The 24391-nt window shown below is 37.6% G+C and overlaps 1 protein-coding gene across 1 annotated transcript in view; it reads right to left on the bottom strand.

The window, feature by feature from the left end:
• The window catches only part of LYST (lysosomal trafficking regulator), a 183896-nt gene that overhangs the window by 125262 nt on the left and 34243 nt on the right, over nucleotides 1-24391 (bottom strand). Inside the window, exons 4-11 of the mRNA XM_077894418.1 lie at nucleotides 17904-17994; nucleotides 13484-15563; nucleotides 11059-12088; nucleotides 9215-9376; nucleotides 7177-7330; nucleotides 4770-4996; nucleotides 4210-4276; nucleotides 3-112 (exon numbers count right to left, since the gene is read on the bottom strand). Of these exons, the coding sequence (XP_077750544.1) occupies nucleotides 3-112; nucleotides 4210-4276; nucleotides 4770-4996; nucleotides 7177-7330; nucleotides 9215-9376; nucleotides 11059-12088; nucleotides 13484-15563; nucleotides 17904-17994 (3921 nt within the window). The remainder of the gene's footprint in view (nucleotides 1-2; nucleotides 113-4209; nucleotides 4277-4769; nucleotides 4997-7176; nucleotides 7331-9214; nucleotides 9377-11058; nucleotides 12089-13483; nucleotides 15564-17903; nucleotides 17995-24391) is intronic.

Genomic DNA, 24391 nt, shown 5'->3' with positions numbered 1-24391 from the left:
ACTGTACAAGGAGATTTCTCCAGAAATATTCTCAAAAGAAGGGTTAGCTCTTCTGAACATGTTCTTGAGCTCATCAAAGATACCAAAAGATCCACCAATACCCTCTGGCATGCTAAATTAAAGAAAGATAGGGGGAAAAAAATTAGAGCCAATACATAATTAAAGGTTCCAAACACACAATTTCACTGAAAGAGATCAAATACTATTATCATATCTTCAATGGATTACAAGCAATTTAATAATCCAAAAATGTGCTGAAAAAATAGCAATATGATTAAGTGCAAACAAACCCATTGACAAAAAAAAAAAAAAACCCTACTTTTCTTAAAGATAGTTAATTCACAGGAGAGGTATTATTTAAAGAAGCATAAATTAATACAGTATTTGTTAAATAAGTTGACACTTATTTAGGTACCATAAAATATTCTACAACCTTCTTATCTTGAAATTGTTTAAGTTATAACTTTTAATTTCTAAATTAGATGACATAAATAAAAGTGTAAATATTAAAGATATTAAAATACTATATCATGAACAATTATTTTGAACACTTTCCTCATTCCATCATGGAGTTTAGAATAAAATATAATGGGTAGTACACAAATTCATAGAACTTTTTAGAATAAAGTAACTAATAGTTGTAGCACACGTTATAGTGTTCAAAGTATATTTACATGCATTATCTCAGCTAATCCTCACCAAAAAAAGTCCTACAAATGAAATATTATCTCCATTTTAGACATGACAGAAATAATCCTGATGTGCAAGCTGGGAAGAGAAGCGATGTCTCAGCACTGTGTTTTGTAGAAGCAGCGAGCTGATGCAGTAGTGTAATAGGTGTATCTGGAAAGAAACTTGCAACCAGACTATAGAACAGCATGGACTTTACCCTGTAAGTAACATGAATCCATGAAAGGTTTTAGAGTAAGAACTATGAAAACTAGTAAATAAAGGAAAATAATTATTTCTCCTGCCTTTCCTTTACAAATTATATCTTAGAGTAACCAAAGAGTTGATGAGAGCAAGTTTTCTTTAAGTATTCCAGCTTATCCAAGAAGATGAAATGATAGTGTGTTACTGTTTTCTAAGTCCCTAGGCTATGACTATCCACGGCTCCTAGGGTCCCCCAAAAAGAGATAGTCAGACATTACGTGCCTCTGATAGAGGCACAGACTCCCGCCCATAAAATATTCTGCTCAAAAAATGGAACTCAAATCTGATTAGGTTTCTAGATCTTACCACCAATTAAAGGAAATAAAAGACAGAGAGGATCATGTTAAACAACCTCTCAGGGACATAATCACCAAAATTGCAGGAGATGCCTCGTGCAAGATGACCTGGCTTCTTCAACAACAAAAACTGCAAGAGGGTGTTGTTGTGGGGCAGGAGGGGAGTAGACATCCACAGATTAAAAGACTTGAGACATATCTGCTAATGTAATATATGAACCGAACTAGGATTCTGATAAAAAAAAAAACCATTATAAAATAAAGTGTTAGATAATCATGGGGGGTGGGTGGGGGAAGAAAGTAATATGATCAAAGTGTGTGTATGTGCTTAGACTTATTTTTTTTTTCAGTTCAAAACTAGAAGGTTCCAGTTCAAAATCAGGGAATGAAGATATATATATTTACATATATTTGCCTTTGTCTACTACTGAAAACCCACTGAACTAAAAGTACAGAATTACAAAAAGAAAGAAACTCATAAAAGTAAAAAAAAAAAAAAAAAAAAGTGGGGGTCAGTGGGCACTGGGGGCACATCAGGTTTAAAAATATTTCTTGAAGCTGGAAGGGTAGATAGATAAAAGAGAAAGCTGTAGCTTACAATCTCTTTGAATTACAAAGTGGCTCAGAGAAGTAGAGAGCCCATCTGTCTGTCTACATTCTGGAGAGGAAGTAAGGATGGGGCTACAGATGCAGGAGTTAATAATACAAGGTCTGTCTGGAAACACCTATATCTCTCCTTGATTCTGAATTAAGAGCACAGAGAGCTCAGCTTTTACTTTTATGCCCCAACCTGATAACTCTTTAAAGAAACCCACTGAATTCCCAGGCAAAAGCTGAGATGGAGAGTGAGACATCAGGAACAGGGGTACCAGGTACACAGGTACAGTCTGCAGACAGGCCAAGTTGCTTAACCAAGGGGAAAAATATGGGCTAAAATAAAATCTGAATTCTACTGACCAAACCATGCATCCTGGCATTGGGCTACGTTGCCCAGATGAAGGGATGACTTTCTCTTGAACAGAAACACTATACACTAAGACAAGCCCTATGTGTGGAGGATATATTTTTCTAATGTACGCAAGATGCCATTATAAGGTAACAGTAGCCCTAATGGCCCTCCCACATAAATCTCTCTTTATTATAGTATTTGGGGAGCCTCTATCATCCACTGGTACATCCACACAGAGCTCTTCAACAGATTGCCCATTCAGGGAAGATGCCAAATAGAAAAGCAAATTTACAGCATTGGCTCCAACAGATTTCTCTCTCCCTCTCCGTCCTTCTCTCTCTCTCTCTCTCTCTTTTTAAGATTTTATTTATTTATTCATGAGAGATACACAGAGAGAGACAGGGACACAGGCAGAGAAAGAAGCAGGCTCTCCACGGGGAGCCTGATGCAGGACTCAATCTCAGGACCCCAGGATCATGACCTGAGCCAAAGGTAGATGCTCAACCACTAAGCCACACAGGTGTCCCTCCAACAGCTTTCTTAAACAGAAATGCGCAAAATAGGTTCACAAAATATTTGAGAATCAGCACATAAATAAGAAAAACCAAGATATGGGATTCCTGGGTGGCGCAGCGGTTTGGTGCCTGCCTTTGGCCCAGGGCGCGATCCTGGAGACCCGGGATCGAATCCCACGTCGGGCTCCCGGTGCATGGAGCCTGCTTCTCCCTCTGCCTATGTCTCTGCCTCTCTCTCTCTGTGTGTGACTATCATAAATAAATAAAAATTAAAAAAAAGAAAAACCAAGATATAAAAGACAAACAAATTGATAAATTGACCTGAGAGAGAAAATAAATAACTTAGAGTAGGGAAGATACTTTTCTAAATAATGTTAGTTACTAGATAGATAAACTTAAGAAGATATTATATCTTTATATGAATATGGAATAACCAAAAAAAAGAAGCTCTTATATATTAAAAGATAACTGCCAAAATTAAAAATTGAACAAAAGGTTAGAATAGAATGGGAGAAATCTCCCAAAACATGACACAAAAAGACAGAAGTAGGTAATGGGACAGAAAGCTAAGACATATGCAAGATCAATCTGAGAAGGCCTAAGATTACAATTAGGATATAAAAAAGAAGACAGCAGCAAATACGGAGAGGAGAAACTTACTTTTTATCTGTAACAGGAAGTTAGACTTTCCTAGATATCAGAAGTACTGGGACAAGAGCAAAACAGATACATTGGACTTCATCAAAATAAAAAATTTGTGCTTCAGTTATACATCATCAAGAAAGTGAAAAGTAAGCCAAAGATTGAGAGAAAATATTTCAAATCATACACATCTGATAAGAGGCTTTTATCTAGAATATATGTGGAACCTCTTAAATTCAATGATTAAAACCACAGTAACTTTACAAGGCAGAAACCCAGCAAGACACCACCTTAACCAAGTGATCAAAGTCAACATCACAGTAATAAAATACAGACATTACAAACCACAAAACAATGCACTGTGAAAGGAACGTCACTTATGAGGTCTGCTTTCCAAAAATGAATCACTTGAATTTAATCATGAGGAAACATCTGACAAATCTGAATTAATGTTTCATGTATGTTAGACTTCTCCAACTAAAATCTAGTAGGTTTCTATTACCTATAGCCATATTATATATTCATTATGAATTCTTCAAATGTCTGTGAAAGGACAGAGTAGAAAGTGGCACTCAATGTCTGATAAAGCAGCAACACAGTGTTTGGACCAGAGAACAGTCCTTGCAAGGCCACTTCTACGTACATGACAATGAACAACTCACTTGATCCCTTGGAATTGTGACTTTCTCCTCTATAAAATCAAGATACTCTATTATCTGGGTGATTCTGAATAACAAAAGAGATGATGCATATAAAGCTACTTTTGAAACCACAGGACACTATGCCAGTTGAAGTCATTATTATTAACTCTTCATTTCACATAACAACAAAATAATTTCAAAGCTATTGTGTAAAACTAACAGTTTCAACGCACCTTGAAAATCAGAATCAGCCTGTGTTAAAATACTCAAGAACCCTCCTAAAAGATTTTTCACAGTTCCCTGAAGATTAAAAAACAAAACATAAGAAATTAAATTTCTTACCTCATGAAAGCATGAAGCAACTGTACTGTCATAATAACTGATTTGATACTCTACTATATATACATATATAAATATTTTCAAATAATGCGGAAGAATGCTATGTACACAATTATGCACTTTTCATTTTCTTTCTATTTTAGGTGGCTTATACATTTATTTTTTTCATACTGTTTTTGTTTTCTGGTTTTTAAAAAACAGTAACTATATATTAAATGTAATTTCTCATAAATAAATGAGGATTAGTTAATGACATTCATTTTTTTAATGCGGCTTTAGAGAACTATAGAATTTTTAGAATCCACTTGTAGGTTAAAGCATACCTAAGGTCTTATAAAAGATAAGCAATCATCTCAAATAATTTTTAGACAAGTTGGGTTCTAAATATGGAGATGAGTGATTGGGGCATGTATGTGATAAATCTTGAACACATTTAACTAAATGCATCTTTTACCTGTTGCATGAGTAGAAAAATATTCTTTTCCTTCTGTCTGATGATTTTCAAAAAACTCTCAAATACGTGGGCAAGCACATCAAGTCTGGCTTTACCAGTAGAAAGTAAGCTTAATTCTAGCATACAAATCTCAGGATATATTATTTCCCCGTCAGGAAGGTTTTCAAGCCAGTCCTTTGGACTGCTTGATGCACTGAAACTTTCTGCTTCAGGCTTTATGTCTACACCTGAAAGAAGAAAACAAAAGATGATATTTATTCCCTAACCACTGAATAAATATTTCAAATCTCACTTAACATTTAGGGAGATCTTGTGGCAAAGCACTCTTTATAAAAAGATTCTCACACAGCCTTTTCCTACAAGGTAACTTTTGATTATAGTAAGTAATCAAGTCTTAGATATCAAGTCTTGTGGATATTTTGAAGATAAATGAGTAGCTTAAAAGTAATTTTGAACTTCAATAGAATTACAAACATCCATAGTAACTTTTATAGACATGTGATACAGATTTAACACATTCCTCCGACATAAGTGGGAAAAAATACTATTCCAAACTTTCTGACTCCCAAAATACCTAAATCCTAGGGTAGTTCATTTGCCTGCTTAGTTATTTTTAAAATAATAGGTTTGGCTATTGGTTGGATGAATTCTTTCTTTTGTCTTCTTCATAAGCGAGAAACAGTTGCTGAATATTACATTTTGGAAAATTTGACTGATGTGCTCTTAAAAGTGACCACTGTGCTCTTTGAAAAAATGTTCATGTAGTTAAGAAATTTATAAATGTCTACATAGACAAGAGTTCTTTAAATTAAGATCTAGTTAGCAAACCTATAAAAGGAACAAGTCGTTATAAAATATCAGTACACCGATAAAATCAACACCATTGAACTAATATTTTTTTAAAAGCACTTGTTCAGAGGTGGGGGTGGGGAGAGATGGAGGAAGGTAGTCAAAAGGCACAAACCTCTAGTTACAAGATAAATAAGCACCAGGGATGTAATAGACATAGTTAATACTGCTGTGTGATGCATAAATAAGTTGTCAGCAGCATAGAACCTAAAAGTTCTCATCACAAGAATTTTTTTTCTTCTTTTCTTTTTACTTTACCTATATAAGATGATGGATGTTAACTAATACTATCGTGATGATCACTTCACAAAATATGTAAATCAAACCATCACGCTGTATAACTTAACCTTATATAGTGATATATGTCACTTATTTCTTAATAAAACTAGAAACAAACAAGAATAGTTTAATAAATCAAGTAAGCTATATACGTAGCTTATATATACCCACACACATATGCAGATTCTTCAATTTGTAGCTGTGCTTTTGTTCTTTTCACTCTATTATACACAAACGAATACTTTTTTTTTTTAAGATTTTGTTTATTTATTAGAGACACAGAGAAAGAGGGAGAGAGAGAGAGAGAGAGAGAGAGAGAGAGAGAGGCAGAGACACAGGCAGAGGCAGAAGCAAGCTCCATGCAGGGAGCCCAACACGGAACTCAATCCTGGGTCTCCAGGATCACGCCCCGGGCTGAAGGTGGCGCCAAACCGCTAAACCACCGGGGCTGCCCAACAAATACTTTCTATGGGCCCATTAAGCCCTTTTCAGGACATCTGTGATTATTTCTTCATTCAATGGGAAAGAGAAACTAGATTGAGGAAGACAAGCTCCTGGAAACAGTGAAGACTAGCAGTACTGGGACGGTATAAAGCCAACATTAAAAAGATGGAGCCCTCCCAGAGAGCTCTTGGCTTCAATCAACTTGTTCTGCTTGCTCTACCCAAGTTTTAAGCCCAGAGAGAAAGAAAGGATCATGTGCAATGTAGTTCCATCCTAGGGAAAAGTCGGGTTGTGGTGAGCTATGAAGAAATCTGTGCTGCAGCATCCCTGGATGTAACAAATCCTTGAATGTCACAAAAAGATGCCTGTATTCCTTATATTATTTAATCTTTATAACAAACTGCCTGAAATGTTCTTCCTGTCAGTCTCTGCCGAGATAGATTTTTAAAATTTAGGCCTCAATATAAACCGAACATCTTCAGTGAGGCTTTCTCTGACCAACCATTCACTACCACATCACCTTGTTTTTTTTCTTTATGTTGCTCACTCTGACACCTATTGTTTATTTTTTCTACTAGAATATCGATGAAAGCAGGGACTCTCTCTTCCCTTGAATTCTCAGGAATTCAGTCAATGTTGACAATAACAAAATATATTTGTTTTAAGTTGCATATACAAATGCCAGGATCTATTCTTAAGATCAAATAAAAATGAAGCAATGCACTTTTTAAATTGCAAGGCAATACAAAATTCCAAAGTGGTATTATTGTAACTATTTTGCTAGTTAATAATCTGACTTGCAAATCTAATCACAAGTACTTCAGTGATATTTTACCATCATCTCGGGTTTCACTATCCTCAGGATTGCTCTCACCGTCTGCTTCATAACCTTCTTCTAGCAAAAGTTTGAGACTGCAACACTGAGAATCCTCAGCTTCTTCTGAAAAATCAACAGGTTGAGGTGACAATTCTTCTTCAGACTGATGACTCTATAGGATCAGTGCAATTAGAAGGCAAAAGCTTTAATATCTGCTCATGTTTAGTACTAGAATATTTATTACTCAGTGTTTATTAGTCATTTTAAGGGAGACTTCAGTGTTTTCTTTGAGAAAACAAATCTCAGGAATCAACATGAAGCACTATAAATTATGAAATTCATGCAGCAAAATTTTCCAGAATCTCTCAACTTTATTAACATCTCAGAAATGGGGGTCTCTAACAGATGAAGCTATAGGTCATTTCAGTTTTACCGAAAAAGAAGTTTATAAAATTTCCATCTAGTTATATAATAGGAAATGACTAGAAACTACAATCAGGTAGAATTATACTTCTTACAATTTAATGTTAGGAAATAAATACTATTTTTACACATTTGTTCATGGAAGAAGACTTCTCCATAGGATTTTTATAAATAAAAATTTTCAGTAGCTAGATAACCAGAGTAGACATAAAAATTATTCAAAGGGATTAATTTCAAGATTTCAGAAACATATTGTCTACAAGCATTTAAAAAATCAAGAGTTTTAGCATTAACTTCTGGTACAATATCTTGCAGCATGAAATCTTTTTCTTATAAAAATGCTACCAATACCTTCATTTTAGAAAACATTTTCACTTAATCTCAGAGTACTGTATTACTGCAACAACATTAATTAAAAGTAGAATAAAGTAGGTATTTTAACATTTTCCAGTAAAACAATGGATTCAGGAATATGAAGGCATCAGCTGCTATTTCAGTAAGTTTTTTAAAGTTATGACAAATAGCAACATAAATATTGTGGCAGGAGATTATAAAATGTCATATATATGGCTAGACAGGGAAATTATTTTTTATTTATTTATTTATTTATTTATTTATTTATTTATTTATGATAGTCACAGAGAGAGAGAGAGAGGCAGAGACACAGGCAGAGGGAGAAGCAGGCTCCATGCACCGGGAGCCTGACATGGGATTCGATCCCGGGTCTCCAGGATCGCGCCCTGGGCCAAAGGCAGGCGCCAAACCGCTGCGCCACCCAGGGATCCCTAGACAGGGAAATTAAAAGAGAAGTTACATAAAGGACAGATGACAATTAGTTAAAGGTAAAAGAAACACGAAAGAAGAGGGTAGTGAACTAAATATGCATCACTGTTTCAGGAAGAAAAAATAGTCCTTTTAGAAAAAAATGTTAATTTAAAAACTATGATTGCTAATTTCTGTGCAAATACTAGTCATTTTTCTGTTGAGTGATTTAAAATTAAAGTGGATAGAAGGTTCTGGAAATACTAACTGTACCAATATAGGATCAGAAAAGATAGCTGAGTCATTACCATCCTTGAATTATCTTTTTTTTTTAATGGTAAGATTTTTAAAAATTTTATTTTTTTAATTTATTTATGATAGTCACAGAGAGAGAGAGAGAGAGAGAGAGAGAGAGGCAGAGACATAGGCAAAGGGAGAAGCAGACTCCATGCACCGGGAGCCCGACGTGGGATTCGATCCCGAGTCTCCAGGATCGCGCCCTGGGCCAAAGGCAGGCGCTAAACCACTGCGCCACCCAGGGATCCCTGAATTATCATTTAATAAACTATCAGTTATATGTAGTTCTTATCAAATCAAATAATACGTTTCTATCTCACTGAGAGTAATTCACAGTAAACTGTCAGCTTAGATGAAAAAAAAAAGCATGTCTCATTGCTCTCCTGTTTTTTATGAGATAGGGCACTGAGTAAACACTGTCCATCTTACATGATGAAGATATGACCTACAGAACTCACCTGACCAAATCCTGTTCCATGCATTCTAACCACATTCATTAGTGCCCTAGTCCCATCCCACACACATCTGCCTCTACTGGTCAGACCCAAACAACACAACGGGATCTTGTCCGTACCTTCTCAGTCATAGCATCATGGTGTTCAAAATCTGCTGAATGATCCCCCAGTGCAACTCGAAGCAGGGCATCAAATAAAGGCTTTGCTAATTCTGTTTCAATCACCTTTGACTGGGAAAGATGGTCCCTCATTTCAAACAATATATTTTCCACAGTAAAGTTCTAAGGTAAAATAAAGGATATTAAGAAAATTAATAACATACTTTTAAAAAATTAAAGTGACAAAATTAATATTTACTTAATAAGTGGAAAGCTAGTCCATTTATTTGTAATAGATATGGAAGTAAAATGCCTATAAATATCTAGCTCTTATACAAATACCTACCATTACAATCAATAATAACATTTTTATTTATCAAATGCTTCACTAATCTTATTTCATTCTGAATTTTAATGTACCATAAATTAACTGTATCACACACAAAAAAGATTAATTGAAACTTCAGAGTTTTGATTAACCATCTCTACATTTTACAAATGACTTATTCTTAGAGCTTCTGTAAGACTCTAAGAAGTACTTACATTCTAATCCCTTCCCCCCTCTCCCTTTACTCCCTCCCTTCTGTCTTTGAAGGAAACTCTTGCTGTTTGCCTATGTCCTGTATTAGGTGATGATGCCATAAAGATGGATATGAAACTGACTTCTCCCTTAAGGAATTTTCTCAGTCCAGCGTAAGAAACAGATACACATAGATATGATGATGACCACACTGGAGCTATAAAAGTTCTCCAAGAAACAAAAGGAGAGAAGGTGCCTAAGAGACCTGTTAAACGTGTCCCAGGGGAGGGTTTGTATGAGATGAATGATGAAGAACAAGTAAAAGAGAGCAGGCATGGGGGCAGACAGGGAGAGTATACGAGGTGGAAAACCATATGGAAGTAATAACAAAGAGTGGCATCTTGAGAAGCTGCCAGCCAGCTCAGTGGTTGATGGCAGCATGGTAAAAGGATGGCAGGAGATGAAGATAGGTAAGGAAGTGAGAACAAGACACTGAAGGGCTCTGTACGCTGTCCAAAAGAGTTTGGATTTTTAACTGTGAGCATGTGAAAACATCAAGATTTTTTAGATAGGAGGAAGTAGGGAGATGGAACGGCAGTTGGGAGAGTCTGTTGGCTGACAGAACAGTTAGGGGTGAGGTATTAACAGGGGATCTGCCATATTTGAAGTTTCCTTAGAAGCAGGGCCTGAAACTGAGGATTTCCTTTTCAGTTGGGAAATGCCCTCAGGAGAAATCTGTAAGATCATTAAGAAAGCAGAATATATTGGGGGTGGGGGGTGGGGTGGGGAGAGAATCCAGATAATAAATGCTTGGCTCCAGCCTAATTCCATGGGAAGCTCTGGAGCCTGAATGGCACCACAAGGACTGTCCCCACTCCACAGAGCTACTTCTATGCATCACTGGCTACGAGCATCCTTCCCACACAACTACAGAAGATGAGTGTAGATGTGAGTCCTTGTAGCAGGTGGCAGACGGGTGCATCAGCTTGGTAAAGGGGACCTGAGCAGGACACCAAACAGTATCACACTGAGACTATAGTCTAAACTTTGAAACACAAAGTCCATTATTACTCATCTGACATTTGATGTGTATTGAATGTCTTTCAGGGTTGGTAACCTTGACATGTGTGCATTTTGCATTTCAAGCTAAACTGTACACTTCTTGAGGGCATGAACTGGGTCACGTACTCCTCTGTCCTTCATAGTACCTGGTACTGTGCTAAGCATACAGGAGCTTCTCAAAACTTAGAATCTTTGGAAAAACAAAACAATAGTACTATGTTAGAACTTTGAAATAAGTAAACATATATATGGCACAACAGCTGAACAAAGGACAAGTTATTACCTGATTAGGTAACTCTAATTCCATCTTTTGCTGACTAGCTCTGGTGCTGTGAAGACAAATGGCCAGAAGGGCTTCCAAAAGTCGTATGCTCTGAAGTGAGGTCTCATTCTCTCGACTCGTAAATACCTTTGTTTCCTCAGGAGCAGCTTCAGTAGCTGAAATATGTCCCACATTTATGGACGAAATATGCTGTGACTCTAATTTACCTAAACTGTCAGGACTCTTGTTTAAACTACCCAGTTTTGATGGTGTGGGGTCTCTCTTTATAGTCAAAGATAATAAATCGTCCTTCATGGTGATCTCAGGTTGAGAAGTTCTCTTTATATCTTGGTTTTCATGTACATTTAGGTCTCCTTCCCTTTTTCCTTGCTCCTCTTCATGACTTCTGAACACTTTCTGGATGATCATAAATATTAATTTGTGGCATGCTTGGAAACCACCAAGCCTATAAAACTGTTTCTGGAAAACTGGATTCAACATGTAGATCCAACGACACATGGACCATATGTCTGCTGCGTGGTGCATATGTTTGGGAGAAGGCAAGACAAGGCTCTCGGGAGATAAACATGGTGGCATATGATGCAAAGGTTCACTCGCTGTACTGTCATAGCCAGAAGTATCTTCTGAATCATTGGCTGACTCTCTATCAGATTCTGCTTCTTTACTTACACATAAGAATGCCACACAGAGGAACAGGTTTATCATGTTGATATGAACATCCTGGTTAACAGACTTCCGTTTCTTTGAATAGGCTTCTTTGAGGCTGGCATAAAATTTGCTAAGACTCTGAGGAGAATCTGAGTAAGCTTGCTGGTTACGAAAAGAAGTACCTACATTTAAAGATGACAATTCCTTCTGTTCGACGTCTATCCCATCAATACCTGGAACTGAAGAATCTTTCTGTTGTTCCCCTAGGCTGATTATCAGAGTTTCAAATGCTTTTAAGGAATGACTTCGAATACCATCTAAGTAATTTAATTCAATTATTTGATTTACTCCATTACAACTTAAAAACAAATCTCTTATTACCCTGTGAAAGAAAAAAAATACACAAGATTTACACACAGAAACATTTATAAACAGGTACATATACTATTTAAATATGTCATTGCTGCATGTGGTATTTACTAAACACTAATCTAATTCATCAATTATCTGGCTGGCTTTCTTCATTAGATCAGGATCTCAAATTACTTTCTAATTACTTTCATGCCCTTCTTCAAATACTGCACATATGACTCTAGCATCATTTAGAAAAAATAGATTACATGCATCCCAAGTTAAATGAAACCAGTTCAGGGAAGAATACTTTTCCCCAAAGGGAAGATTCTGTATAAATCCTAAATGCCACAACCACTTCTACACTTGAGATGCACAAACTCTGAAAACAGGCAGACATCTGTGTGTCCATTCATTTGTCTGCCTTGTGGTTTACTCAGGACTTTTTGTTTGCTTTACATCTGCACCTCACAGAGAGAAGGAACCAAACTACAGATCTGAAGATTTTCAGCTCTGTCTCTGTCACAGATCTGGATCACTGGAATCCTAGTAATAAGTCAGCTCAGCAAAGATCCAGGTTGTTCACAAATATGCCCAAAGAGTTACAAAACTTTTCAAGTCAGTTCTATTTAAACAATGTCAGAAATTAAGAAGATAATGATGATATATAGGTTATATTTTATGTTTTTAAAATGGTGTATGCATTAATTTGAAAGGCCAGACAATCAGAAGCAAGCTTTATTGATAAAATTATTAAGGACCAGTCTTGACAATCACAAAATGTGAAAAACTCATTGGTAGAATTCTAAGTAATTTTAATTTTTTTTGCTTATCTGTATTTTCTATTTTTTCTATATACATTATGTACATAATAAATGTAAATGTGGTATTTAAGAAACAATGATCCCCTTCAATCTACTGCCTTCACAAATAATTATCATTTTGGTTCTGTGTGTATTTCACAAAACTATAAATAAGTAGGTGATATTTTTAATTTTGTATATTTTATTGATAAAATGTTATAAGCAGTTTTTCATGTCATGGTATGCTTTTTGTAAACATTATTTATAATGGCTAATAATATTCTGTCTAAATATAAATTAATTAGTTTAACCTTGCCTATACTGTTGGATATCTGTGTTGTGTCCATTTTTTCCTCAGAAGTATATCTAAAACTTCACTTTATTTCCACTGAGAAATTAAAAATCAATGGCTCGATGCTCTCCTCTATAACCACTCCAATAAAATGAAATAAATAAATACAGAAATAGATCAATCAATCAATAAAAGTAAAACAAATTCTGACATGAGACAGTAACTTTTTTTGTTGTTAAACTAAAATTAAATCTTAGGGCAGAATCATGGGTAAAGACATTCAAAAGCACACAATAAGAAAAAGTATCTGCACACGTGCACACATACAAACCTTGATTTAAGCAGTGTAGGCAGAGTTTTTAAATAAATCTGAAGCACTTCCTGAGGTAAACACTGGTTATGATACCTACATACATGAGTCTGAGCTGAAGTGATGCTAAGGTGTTGACAATGATGTGCTAATTCAACTCCTCGTTGGAGCACAGGATTAAACACATAATTATACAGTTTCCACTGAACAACTACATTGCCTTTCTGGATTAAATTGCAGATGTGATTTGCAATCTGTATACTATGTAACCTATCTTCTTCAAAAACAAAATTCTGATAAGCCTCTAAGGCATCCCACTTCCACAGCAAGTCTTCAGATCCACTGCTGGGCAGGATCCCGTGAAATCTGTAAGAAAGGCTGGATAGATTTGGGGATGATTCAGCATCACATGAGTTTCCCTGCAGTGTCTCTTCTAATTTGGCTAGTTGATCAGGGTCAATGGTACAAATATTGCAAGCTGCTTGTTTGATCTTTTGTGGTTTCTCAGCTCCTCCTAACTGATCCAAAATAAGTTTGTTAAGGATATTCAATATCTGCTGCTGGCAATGTTTCAGTACTGGCAATTTAAAAGCATGGAGCAAAGGAATGATTACAGATTTGGGGTCCATGCAGCAGCATATTCCGACATTATGAACACCTGACAGAATCTGGACGCAGGTGCTGCTCAGGGAAGCCTGCCGGAGTAAGCGTAAGCACTGGTGAGCACACACTGCAATACAGCAGCACCGCTCGGGATAATAAACATCTCCGTCTGCAGTCTCTTCAAATGGGTTTTTGGAAACCTGATTTTTAAACGCGGAAACCAGAAGACCCGAGAGATCTCTGTGGTGGTGCATAAAGTGAGAATATTCACATCGTCTGTGCCTTTTTCTTGTACACATTGAATGATGAAGTTGCTCTGATTTCACTTTTTTGACAGTGCTCATTATTTTCACCACACTACTTATTAGGGCTTTCAAATGTTCTGAGGCCTCAGTAGGAACTCCATCTCTTACAACCAGCCATTCCATTTGAAGAACGGCTGTTTCAAACAAATTGAATCCATGGTGCTGAATGAATTCCTGAACCAGATCCATGGCTTGACTAAAGGAGAAAGGATTCGAAGCTGCACTTTGAAGACAGCAGATCAGGATCTGCAGAACCCCTTCCAGCAGCTCAGGCAAAAGAAGGGCTCTATGACGATACTTTGAAAACACAAAACCTTCTCGAACCTCCTGTAGTGTTCTCTTTTGTCTTGGTGCAAAAGGGTCAGGCTGCTTTTCTAGGCAAGTTCTAATTTTTAAAGCTGCTCTAAGCAATTCTGTTAAATTTTTCCTAAGATTTTCTGGCATCATCTCTTCAGTACTGATATCTACTGACATCAGATGCAACACTGTTCGAAAAAGCATCCGTTGAATCAAAGCCACTGGTTCTTCAGTCCAACCTGTGGAAACCATCTGACTCTCCAAATTGTCGCTTAGATTACAACAGTCCCCAAAGCCTGCTAGAAACTCAGTCAGTGTGGGCACGACAGTGGCTGCTAGAGCAGAATTATGATTCAGGGTAATGTCAAACTTACAAACTTTCTCTAATAAAGACAACAAAACGTGACATAAGTCAAAAGGAGAGTTATTCATGTGACTGATAATGGACAAGGCAGCTGGCTCACTCAGGATGTCAGTGTTTGATTCCAGTCTTGGAACAACCTCCTTGGGATTTTCCAAAGCCATGGTGTCAGGAGGAGTCTCTTCTTTGGTTGGTAAGCGGTCAAGTTTAGCTGTAAGGTGGTCTTCTTTAGGAGATTGTGTTACAAAATGTTGCAGCAGACGGGGTCTTCTGTGCTTACTCATTGCTACACTCTTGTCATCTGAATTGGCTTCTGAGTCTGAGGTGGAGAGCCGTGTCTTTCTTGCATCTCTTATAGAATAGCGGTGGGTAATTTTACGCTGTCGTCTGCTTTTTCGAAAAATGTTTACTTTTGCAGAAACCTGACCAGATGGGGCACTTCCTTCTAAATATAATTTTTCCTGAGTAGATCTTTGTGAACTTGAGTTCTTTTCTTTGGTCAGGATGATATCAGCTGAGAATGGTAGATTAAAATCTAATAAAATAGAGAAAGGAAATTTAGAATAATACCTTAATATGTTTTCAAAATCTATTTGTATAGGTGATTACTCTCTTACTTATCTTCCACTTTAGGAACTTCTCCTCAGTTTATTTTTACTGGGGCTGATTTCTTTTAGCTATTTGTTATTTCTCTGGATCACTTCCCTCTACACTTTTTTTTTTTTTTTAAGATTTTATTTATTTGAGAGAGAGAGAGAAAACACAAGCAGGAAGGAGGAGCAGAGGAGATGGAGAAGCAGACTCCTTGCTGAGCAGGGAGCCCAACACAGGGCTCGATCCCAGGACGCCAAGATCATGACCTGAGCTGAAGACAGACACTTAACTGACTGAGCCACCCAGATGCCTCTATCACACAATTATTCTTCTCATGCTAAGTACCAGGTGGCATTAGTTCAAAGGATACAAACTGATTTTGAAAACAACAAAGGAGAACAAAACAAGGGAAGTAAATCTGATTTAATACCATACACTGCACTCTGACACCAACATGAGACCATAGATTATCTAGGATTTAGTATTACTATTTGCACCATTTTACTAATAATCTCCTCCAATACTTCCACTGATTAAGAAACAGTAGTGTAGGGGATCCCTGGGTGGCTCAGCGGTTTAGCGCCTGCCTTCGGCCCAGGGCGTGATCCTGGAGTCCCCGGCTCAAGTCCCGCATCAGGTTCCCTGCATGGAGCCTGCTTCTCCCTCTGCCTGTGTCTCTGCCTCTCTCTCTCTCTCTCTCTGTGTGTCTCTCATGAATTAATAAATAAAATCTTAAAAAAAAAAAAGAAACAGGAGTGTATTATATTCTCAAAAATAGCAATTAGTTTATATCCCTGACATGACTTAAGAACTTTAAGATTTTCCAAAATTATTTTAAAATCATATAATAGATACCAACTGTTCTCTAAGACTAAGGTTAAAACAGTTCCTCATTCAAAATATTTACTGAATGTACCACACATTGAACTAGATGCAGGCATCTCTGTTTCATCCTCTATTTCAACCTAGGGCCTGGCATGTGGCCTGCATGCAATATCTACTTCTTGGGGAAATTAATAAATCCTCCTTACTAATTCAAAAGTTAATAAAATTGGTCCTTCCCCTTGCAATAGTATATAGTAAGATCTACATGAAAAATATAGTTGCAATTTAGAATGAATAAGTAACAATCTATAAATAAAAGATCTGTGCCTTAATTAAGAGAGGAAGGGAAAAATTAAAAGGAGTCTGACAAATTCTACCTATACAAAAGCATCAGGCAATGAAGATAACTTTCCCAAAAGAACACCAGTCAGATATCTTAACTGATACACAATTTGTGAATTCTACAAATTCAGAAGAAACCGAGAGCAGAGAGTTAAACATTACAAGGCCTTAGATAATCCCCTAAAAAGAGAGCTTTGTATCAGAAATGTATTAAAATGTCACATATGGCATATGGCATTAAAATACAATATAGGAGGATTTTTTTTTTAATTTATTTATGATAGTCACATAGAGAGAGAGAGAGAGAGAGAGGCAGAGACACAGGCAGAGGGAGAAGCAGGCTCCATGCACCGGGAGCCTGACGTGGGATTTGATCCCGGATCTCCAGGATCGCGCCCTGGGCCAAAGGCAGGCGCCAAACCGCTGCGCCACCCAGGGATCCCAATATAGGAGGATTTATGTTTAACCTGAGAGATCATTAAACATCTCACAATTCACATATCCCAGAAATGGTTAAGGGGAAAATTGTTAAACTGTTAATTCTTCCACTGAAACGGTTAAACTAAGTTTCATATACTTATTATGGTGTGTGTGTGTGTGTGTAATTAAAAAAATTGTTTTCAAATCAAAAACTAAAGGTATATATTGACCTTCAGTGTAATAATTCTACCCAGTCTTGAAACAAAATATTACTTCAAATTAATCCCTTCAAAGAACATTAAAAAAACCAAATTGCAAAAGTCACTGGTAGAGTACTAGTAATAGAAAGCAGTCTTTAAAATAAGCAAAGGAGCTTTCATTTCTTTCTTCATACTTTCCACTATCCATTTCTCTGATGGGGTCACACACCTAGATTAACTCCTTCCACTAAGTGTTCTGGTTCTTCATATATTTTCTGATAATCATTACATTTGAGTAATCCCCTATGAAGCACCATGGTTTTCGTATTATTAGCAGAAATAAAAATGCACTTGCCTAAACAATTTCTCATGTCAAGTATCATGCTAATATACACAGTTCTGTATCGACTATTAAGACAGAAGGAACTTTTCCATGGAACTTCTTTTCCTGGTGGAATTTTGATAACACAAGTAATGTGATAAAAGAAACATACCTGTTGCCTTTTCTTCTTGAACAGGTATCTTCCATACCAGTGGAAGAAGTGACAGAAGTAGAGTAAGGAGTTCTTCTCTACATGTCAATGCCTGTATTAGAAACAAAGCAATCCTTCATGTTCTGAGGTTCGGAGACACATAATTCCTAGTACCTTGTCTGAAATTGAACCAAAAATATCCTTTTTCTTGAAAGGTTGCATTTGAGAAACTAAGAACCAAATTAACCTATCTTAAGTCCAATTAAAGCTGTGGTACTTTTCAATTTATAAACCTTTCCAATGACAGAAGAATGTAAGACTATTTGATGGTATTTAGCACAGTCTCGCAGATTTTTTCCCAAAATAGCTGTTATCACCACCATACACATGGCAAGAATTTCTCACCTATGAAAAAAACAAATTCGCTAGGTGAAAATGAAAAGTTAAGCCCTATTAATTAGCAAACTGATAACATGAAGCTACTAGAAAAACAAAGTCTTCATGCAGTTAAATGTAAAACTCAGAGAACACAATTTTAAAAAGAGAAATTGATGTTATAATAAATAATATATATAAAGAAAGACTTATTAGTGAAAGTAATCTAATAAATATGTATTGACTGCACACTATGTCCACAGTGCTTACTGTATTACCCTTTCTGAAGGATATGGTCCTGGAGAAGGTCCCCTCATTTGTTCCATAAAATACATACACACAAACAGTTAAAGAACAATAGAAGGCATGTAGTATAAGTAAGTACTCAGATGTGATACAGATACTCAGTTTAGGAATTCAAAAAAAGGAGCGATCATTACCAGTTAGAAGTGTGGAAGTGGGACTGCAGCTAGAGAGCTAGATTGGGGCACTGGGGACATGAGTGGTCAAGGAATTCATGACAAATCAAGTTTCAGTTCCTCACTTCAGTTAGTGGGGAGGAAGGCAGAATAATATAATCCAATTTGCTTGTTAGAAAGACCACATTGTATAGAGGACAGAATTGGGTGGGGAGGGAAAGGGACTGACCAGTGTTAGAGGCAGGGAAACAATAATCCAGATGAGAGATAATGATAAACGGAAGTGCTCTACAGTAAAATTGAAAAGGAGACATACTTGAGAAATTGCAAGGAAGAACTGAAATGCCTTGCAGTTGATTATCTATGGAGTGGAAGGGGAGGAAAAAAGAAAGATCCAGAAGAACTTAAAGAATTCTGGTTTAGGCAACAAGGTGACTGATACATGTCTTCACAAGATTGGAAATTTAAGACTGGTACTAGGTAGGGACAGAGATGATGATCCACTGTTTGGACATGTTAAGTTTGAGGTGTCTATGGGATATTAAAATGGGGAGAGCTTTTTAGTCAACAGTTGGATATATAGATCTGGACCTTAAGAAAGAGATGTGAAGTACATAAAAAGACTTGGGAGTCACTGGGGCAGAAGTCAAGGACACAGGAGATTTCCTAAGGATGGAATGCAGAATGACATGAGGACGGATAGGAATGGAGCTCTGAAAAAAAAAAAAAAAAGGAATGGAGCTCTGGAGAGCAACACTTCAAGAATGAAGAATGGTAGTGCTGGAGAGAAGCCTGCCAAGGAAGCCGAGAAGTACTTCCCCAGAGAAGAACCAGAGAAATCAAGGGAAAAGAGCAGTTCAGTAAAGAAGAAAGTCAACTAGGTCAAGAGCTGTTGTTCTTTAGCTGGTAAGATGATGGCAGAAAAACACTCGTCAAGTAGAGGGCCACTGGCTACAGTGTTAATGTAGTGATAAGGGTACAGAGTTGAAAGTGGGCAGTGGGCTTCAGAGTTGAAAGGGAATGAGAAAGCAGGGATATGGCTTCAGACTATTCCTTCAGACTATTCCTTCTAGTGCTCTGGTTATGAAAAGGCTGAAAATACTTCAAAAGTAAAAATCTGAACTTCTTTTCAGGCTTTGAAGACCCTTCATGATGTGATTCCTATTGATTTATCCAGTTTCAGCTCCCACCACCAACCCTGACCCATCCCCATGTCCTACAAAACCACAGGCCTGTACCCCCCAATACATCTTCCTTACAGGCATTGCTCTTGCAATTCTCTACCACCACCCTCCCATCTCCCCAATGCCTACTCATTCTTCAGGCAAGTTCCTCTGTGGAGTGACTTCTCTAATCCCCCCTCGGGCAAGTTAGATATCATGTTCCTGATTGATTTCTGGTACAGCAAATAACTTGCTGAATTGTTAATGTCTGAATGCCAGACACTCTGGATGGAGTGGTGAACAAGGAAGACAATTCACCTTCTCATAAAGCTGATACTCTAGCTGATACTCTAGGAGCTAGAAAAGAATGGGTATGAATAAGAAAATTTCAGACAGAATGCTATGCTATGAAGAAAATTAAACAGGACAGGGATTATAAACTGACATTTAGATAGGCTGTTCAGGATGGGCCACTTAAGCAGATACTTAAAGAGAAGAAGGAATCCGTGCAAAGATTTGCAGAAAAGGAGCTCTTAGGGAAGTATATAGAGGGTCAGGAATGGGCTTGGTTATTTCACAGAACAGCACGCAGACCAGTGTGGCTGGAGTAGCAAGGGGGAGAGTGCCAGGAGATGAGACTGGAGGGCATAGGTGGTAAGGTGGACAGTGTCAGATCTCGTGTGGCGTGTGGGCCACGCAAAGGAGTTTGGATTTATCTCTAAATATGATGGGAAACTTTTATAAACACACTTCCCAGTCCTCTCTCAGAGCATGGACTCCCAAGCCCAGGCCCTAGTCCTTAGCGGTCACCTCTCTTTCCTGACACCCAATACCTAGTAAAGAGTTGGATGTTAAATGTTATCTGCACGAATGACTTTAAATTCTGGATGCAAAATCAAAATTATTTCCAAGGAGCCTATTTCCATGTGTTTTACTTCAAAATTAGGAAGACTAAAGAGGTCTGGATAACATTTCCATGTACAGCTCATAGTCAGTATGCACCTTGACATTTTTAAAGATGCCAGCCAAATGTATATGGTCTTTTAAAAAATGTAAACCAATTTTACATTTTTTACTCTACTCCTGTAGAGTCCTCCTGGTCTGAGTCTTTACCTTTGGTTGATGAACTAATAACATTCTAACAGAGCTTGCAGAAACCTTAAGAGTGTGTGAAGTGCCACAGCCCTTGCTCCACAACAGTACACTGGCAAATCATCACTGCTATGCGAATTGGCATTCCTGTCTCCCAGCCTCCGCGTGACGCATGGTCTGCAACTTCTCTCACTCGTTCCCACTTAGCTAAAGGATCCTTTTGAGGCCCACCCCAGCAAAACCTCTTTAGTGAAGCTTTTCCTCCAACATCAACCCAAATTGACTGTCTTCCCCACCCCTACTCAGGACTTCATGCCTTTGCCCCCATTTCACCAAATGGATTATTTTTTGGAAACCATGGGCCTTTCAAAAAGAATGAGATTGAAGTGTAGGATTTTGGTTTTTGCCACCTCTGCTGGAATTGCAGTCCCAAGGAGAACATCACTCGCAGCCCCATGGCCCAATATAACAGTGAGTGAATGACTCTTGACTTTATTCAATCACAATGATTTCTAAACAATTCATCACTGGGGAAGCCCTTGATAATCTTCTGGATCTATTACTTTTTTTAGGTACTACATGTTTCCAGATTATTCTTTCAAGTTTCAAAGAAATCACACATGTAATTCTATCCCTTTGCAAGTCATAAAATCTTTTTCTCTTCTTTGCAGGCATCCTGGCAAACTAGAGCTTGCACTCCTCTATTTCAAACAAAGTTCTGGTTTTCCTCTCCCAAGTTCCTAATCAGTTGCTGTGTCCAGAGGAATGGGATGTTACCTCATGTCAACAAGGAGAAAGTTCTCAATATGCCATATTTGGCAGTATATGCCATAAACAGATGGATTTCCTGGCTATTCCTAGACTGTCCAATCGATAGAAATCACACCACACCTCATTTAATACTTACATTTTTATATCTCCCCTTCTGTAGGGAAAGGACTACATACAACATGCCTTTTTAAATTCCCCACAGCAATAATACACAGCAAAATCACTCATTCAGGTGGTAATTTGTTAGCTCAATTGAAGAAACATATTTTAGGTACCTACCAAGTGTCAGGCACTGTTTCTTCCACAATTCAAGTGTTTAGTTTAGACAGGAATATTCATTGCCTACCCTAGTCATCCAGAAGTAATAGTGTTAGGATGGGAGATAAAGGGCAAATGAATCAGTGGAAAAGGCTGAGACAAGGCAGACAGTGTCCAGGGGGCTGTAAAGGCAGGTTGGTACCAGATCAGTGGGGTTTGAGGACCTCAGGATGACAGGCTAAGTTTAGTGCTTATCACTTCCATCAGAATGTGATAGAAGACTACTGAAGTTAAACTAATTGGTATTAACGTTATTACTTTAAATCAGCATTTTGACATGCTAATTAAATTTAATGTCCCAGATGTAAACAGAAATACAAGTCCTTTACTTCTTAAGTCTTTTATTTCTTCTCTCAGAATTTTATAATTACTTCTAATGTACATGTGTGTATACACATATATATAAGAACATTTCTTCATTAATACCATAAACAGAATTTTTCTTGTATTTTCTAGCTATATAGCTGTGGCTAAATGAAACAATGACCTTTTGGGTTTTCCTGTCTATATTGCTTTAAAAATGGTATTTTCATTTCTTCATCCTTCCCGCATTTTAGCTGTCATTACTTTCATGATCCACTTTACTATTGCATGTTTTTAAAACTAATGATATCACACAGAAATAGTCATAAAGAGCTATTCTTATTGTAGAGCTTCTTCCTAAAAAATATTATTAGTTTTTCTATTCTTTGTATATAACACCCTCTATAAACCCTGTATAAAACTTCTTCAAAGTTTTGTTAAGAATGGATTAATTTTGTCAAACATTTTTGATGTCTCAGTATATTTTTTTTTTAATTTTTTTAATTTATTTATGATAGTCACAGAGAGAGAGAGAGAGAGAGAGAGGCAGAGACACAGGCCGAGGGAGAAGCAGGCTCCATGCACCAGGAGCCTGATGTGGGATTCGATCCCGGGTCTCCAGGATCGCGCCCTGGGCCAAAGGCAGGCGCCAAACCGCTGCGCCACCCAGGGATCCCTGATGTCTCAGTATAGCTAAATGTACTGCTTTTTCCCACTGATGTCAAACACTATATGCATACTTTTTCTTAGATAACAGGGATTGCAATCTTTTTTTGCAAACAGCCAGAGAGTAACATCTTAGGCTTTTTCTTTTTTTTAAGATTTTATTTATTTATTCATGAGAGACACAGAGAAAAAGGTAGAGACATAGGCATAGAGAGAAGCAGGCTCCATGCAAGGAGCTCGATGTGGAACTCAAGCCCAGGACTCTGGGATAACGTTCTGAGCCAAAGGCAGATGCTCAACAACTGAGCCCCCCAGGTGTCCCCAGGTTAGGCTTTTTGAATCACACGTGGTCTCTGCTGTATATTCTTCTTTTAACAACTCCTCAAAAATGCAAAAACTAGGGCAGCCTGGGTGGCTCAGCAGTTTGGCGCCTGCCTTTGGCCCAGGGCATGATCCTGGAGACTGGGGGTCGAGTCCCACGTCGGGCTCCCTGCATGGAGCCTGCTTCTCCCTCTGCCTGTGTCTCTGCCTCTCTCTGTCTCTCATGAATAAATAAATAAAATCTTTCTTTAAAAAAAAAAAAAAAAAAGCAAAAACTAGAGGCTCCTGGGTGGCGCAGCGGTTTGGCGGTTAAGCACCTGTCTTCCATTTAGGTCATAATCTCAGGGTCCTAGAATCGAGCCCCATATCAGGCTTCCTGCTCAGTGGGGAGCCTGCTTCTCTGTCTCTGCTTGCTTCTCTCCCTGCTGGTGCTCTGTCAAATAAATAGATAAAATATTTTTAAAAAATAAAAATTCAAAAATTATTCTCAGCTTGTGGGCTGTCCAAGAACAGATTACTGGCAGCAGAATTTTGGTCTGCAGGCCACAGTTTGCCCAACCAGTCCCTGTTGCCTTTCCTCCTCCCCTCTCAGCAAAGCAGGGTTATAAAATGGCTGTATTACTCTTTCTTAGGACTCCAGAAAGACTTTAGGTGGTACCTAGTAAATCCCATAAGCTAGATAAAAGTATTATTAAGAATCCTGTAGGCATTATTTCACACAAGCTTTACATTCCTAAAGTAGAGAGGTCTGTCTCAAAAACAATTATAGATGTGCTTTTGGGGGATGTGGGGGACCCCATTAAAATTCAGAGGAAACCCTTAACATTTTTAAAGAAAGCTGTATTATTAAAAAATACCAATAGCTTGGACTAAAAGGAACAGAGACAATTCAAAATGAATAGAGACCACTGGGTCCCCACTTTTCTACAGGAGTGAAGCAGGGTGAGAAAGCTGCATATTATAAGCTGTCTCTTAAGGAAAAGAGAAGATGTGTTGGAGGGTGGAGCCAAGAGCCCTGGAGAACCATGGATTAGGGAAGCACTACCACAGAAGAAAAACATTCCCTGCTCCAAGAATAGAG

This window comes from Canis aureus, chromosome 4, assembly GCF_053574225.1.
Source record: "Canis aureus isolate CA01 chromosome 4, VMU_Caureus_v.1.0, whole genome shotgun sequence".
Taxonomy (NCBI): Eukaryota; Metazoa; Chordata; class Mammalia; order Carnivora; family Canidae; genus Canis; species Canis aureus.
Note: the sequence above shows the minus strand (reverse complement) of the source record. Positions and strands in the feature narration are given on the sequence as shown.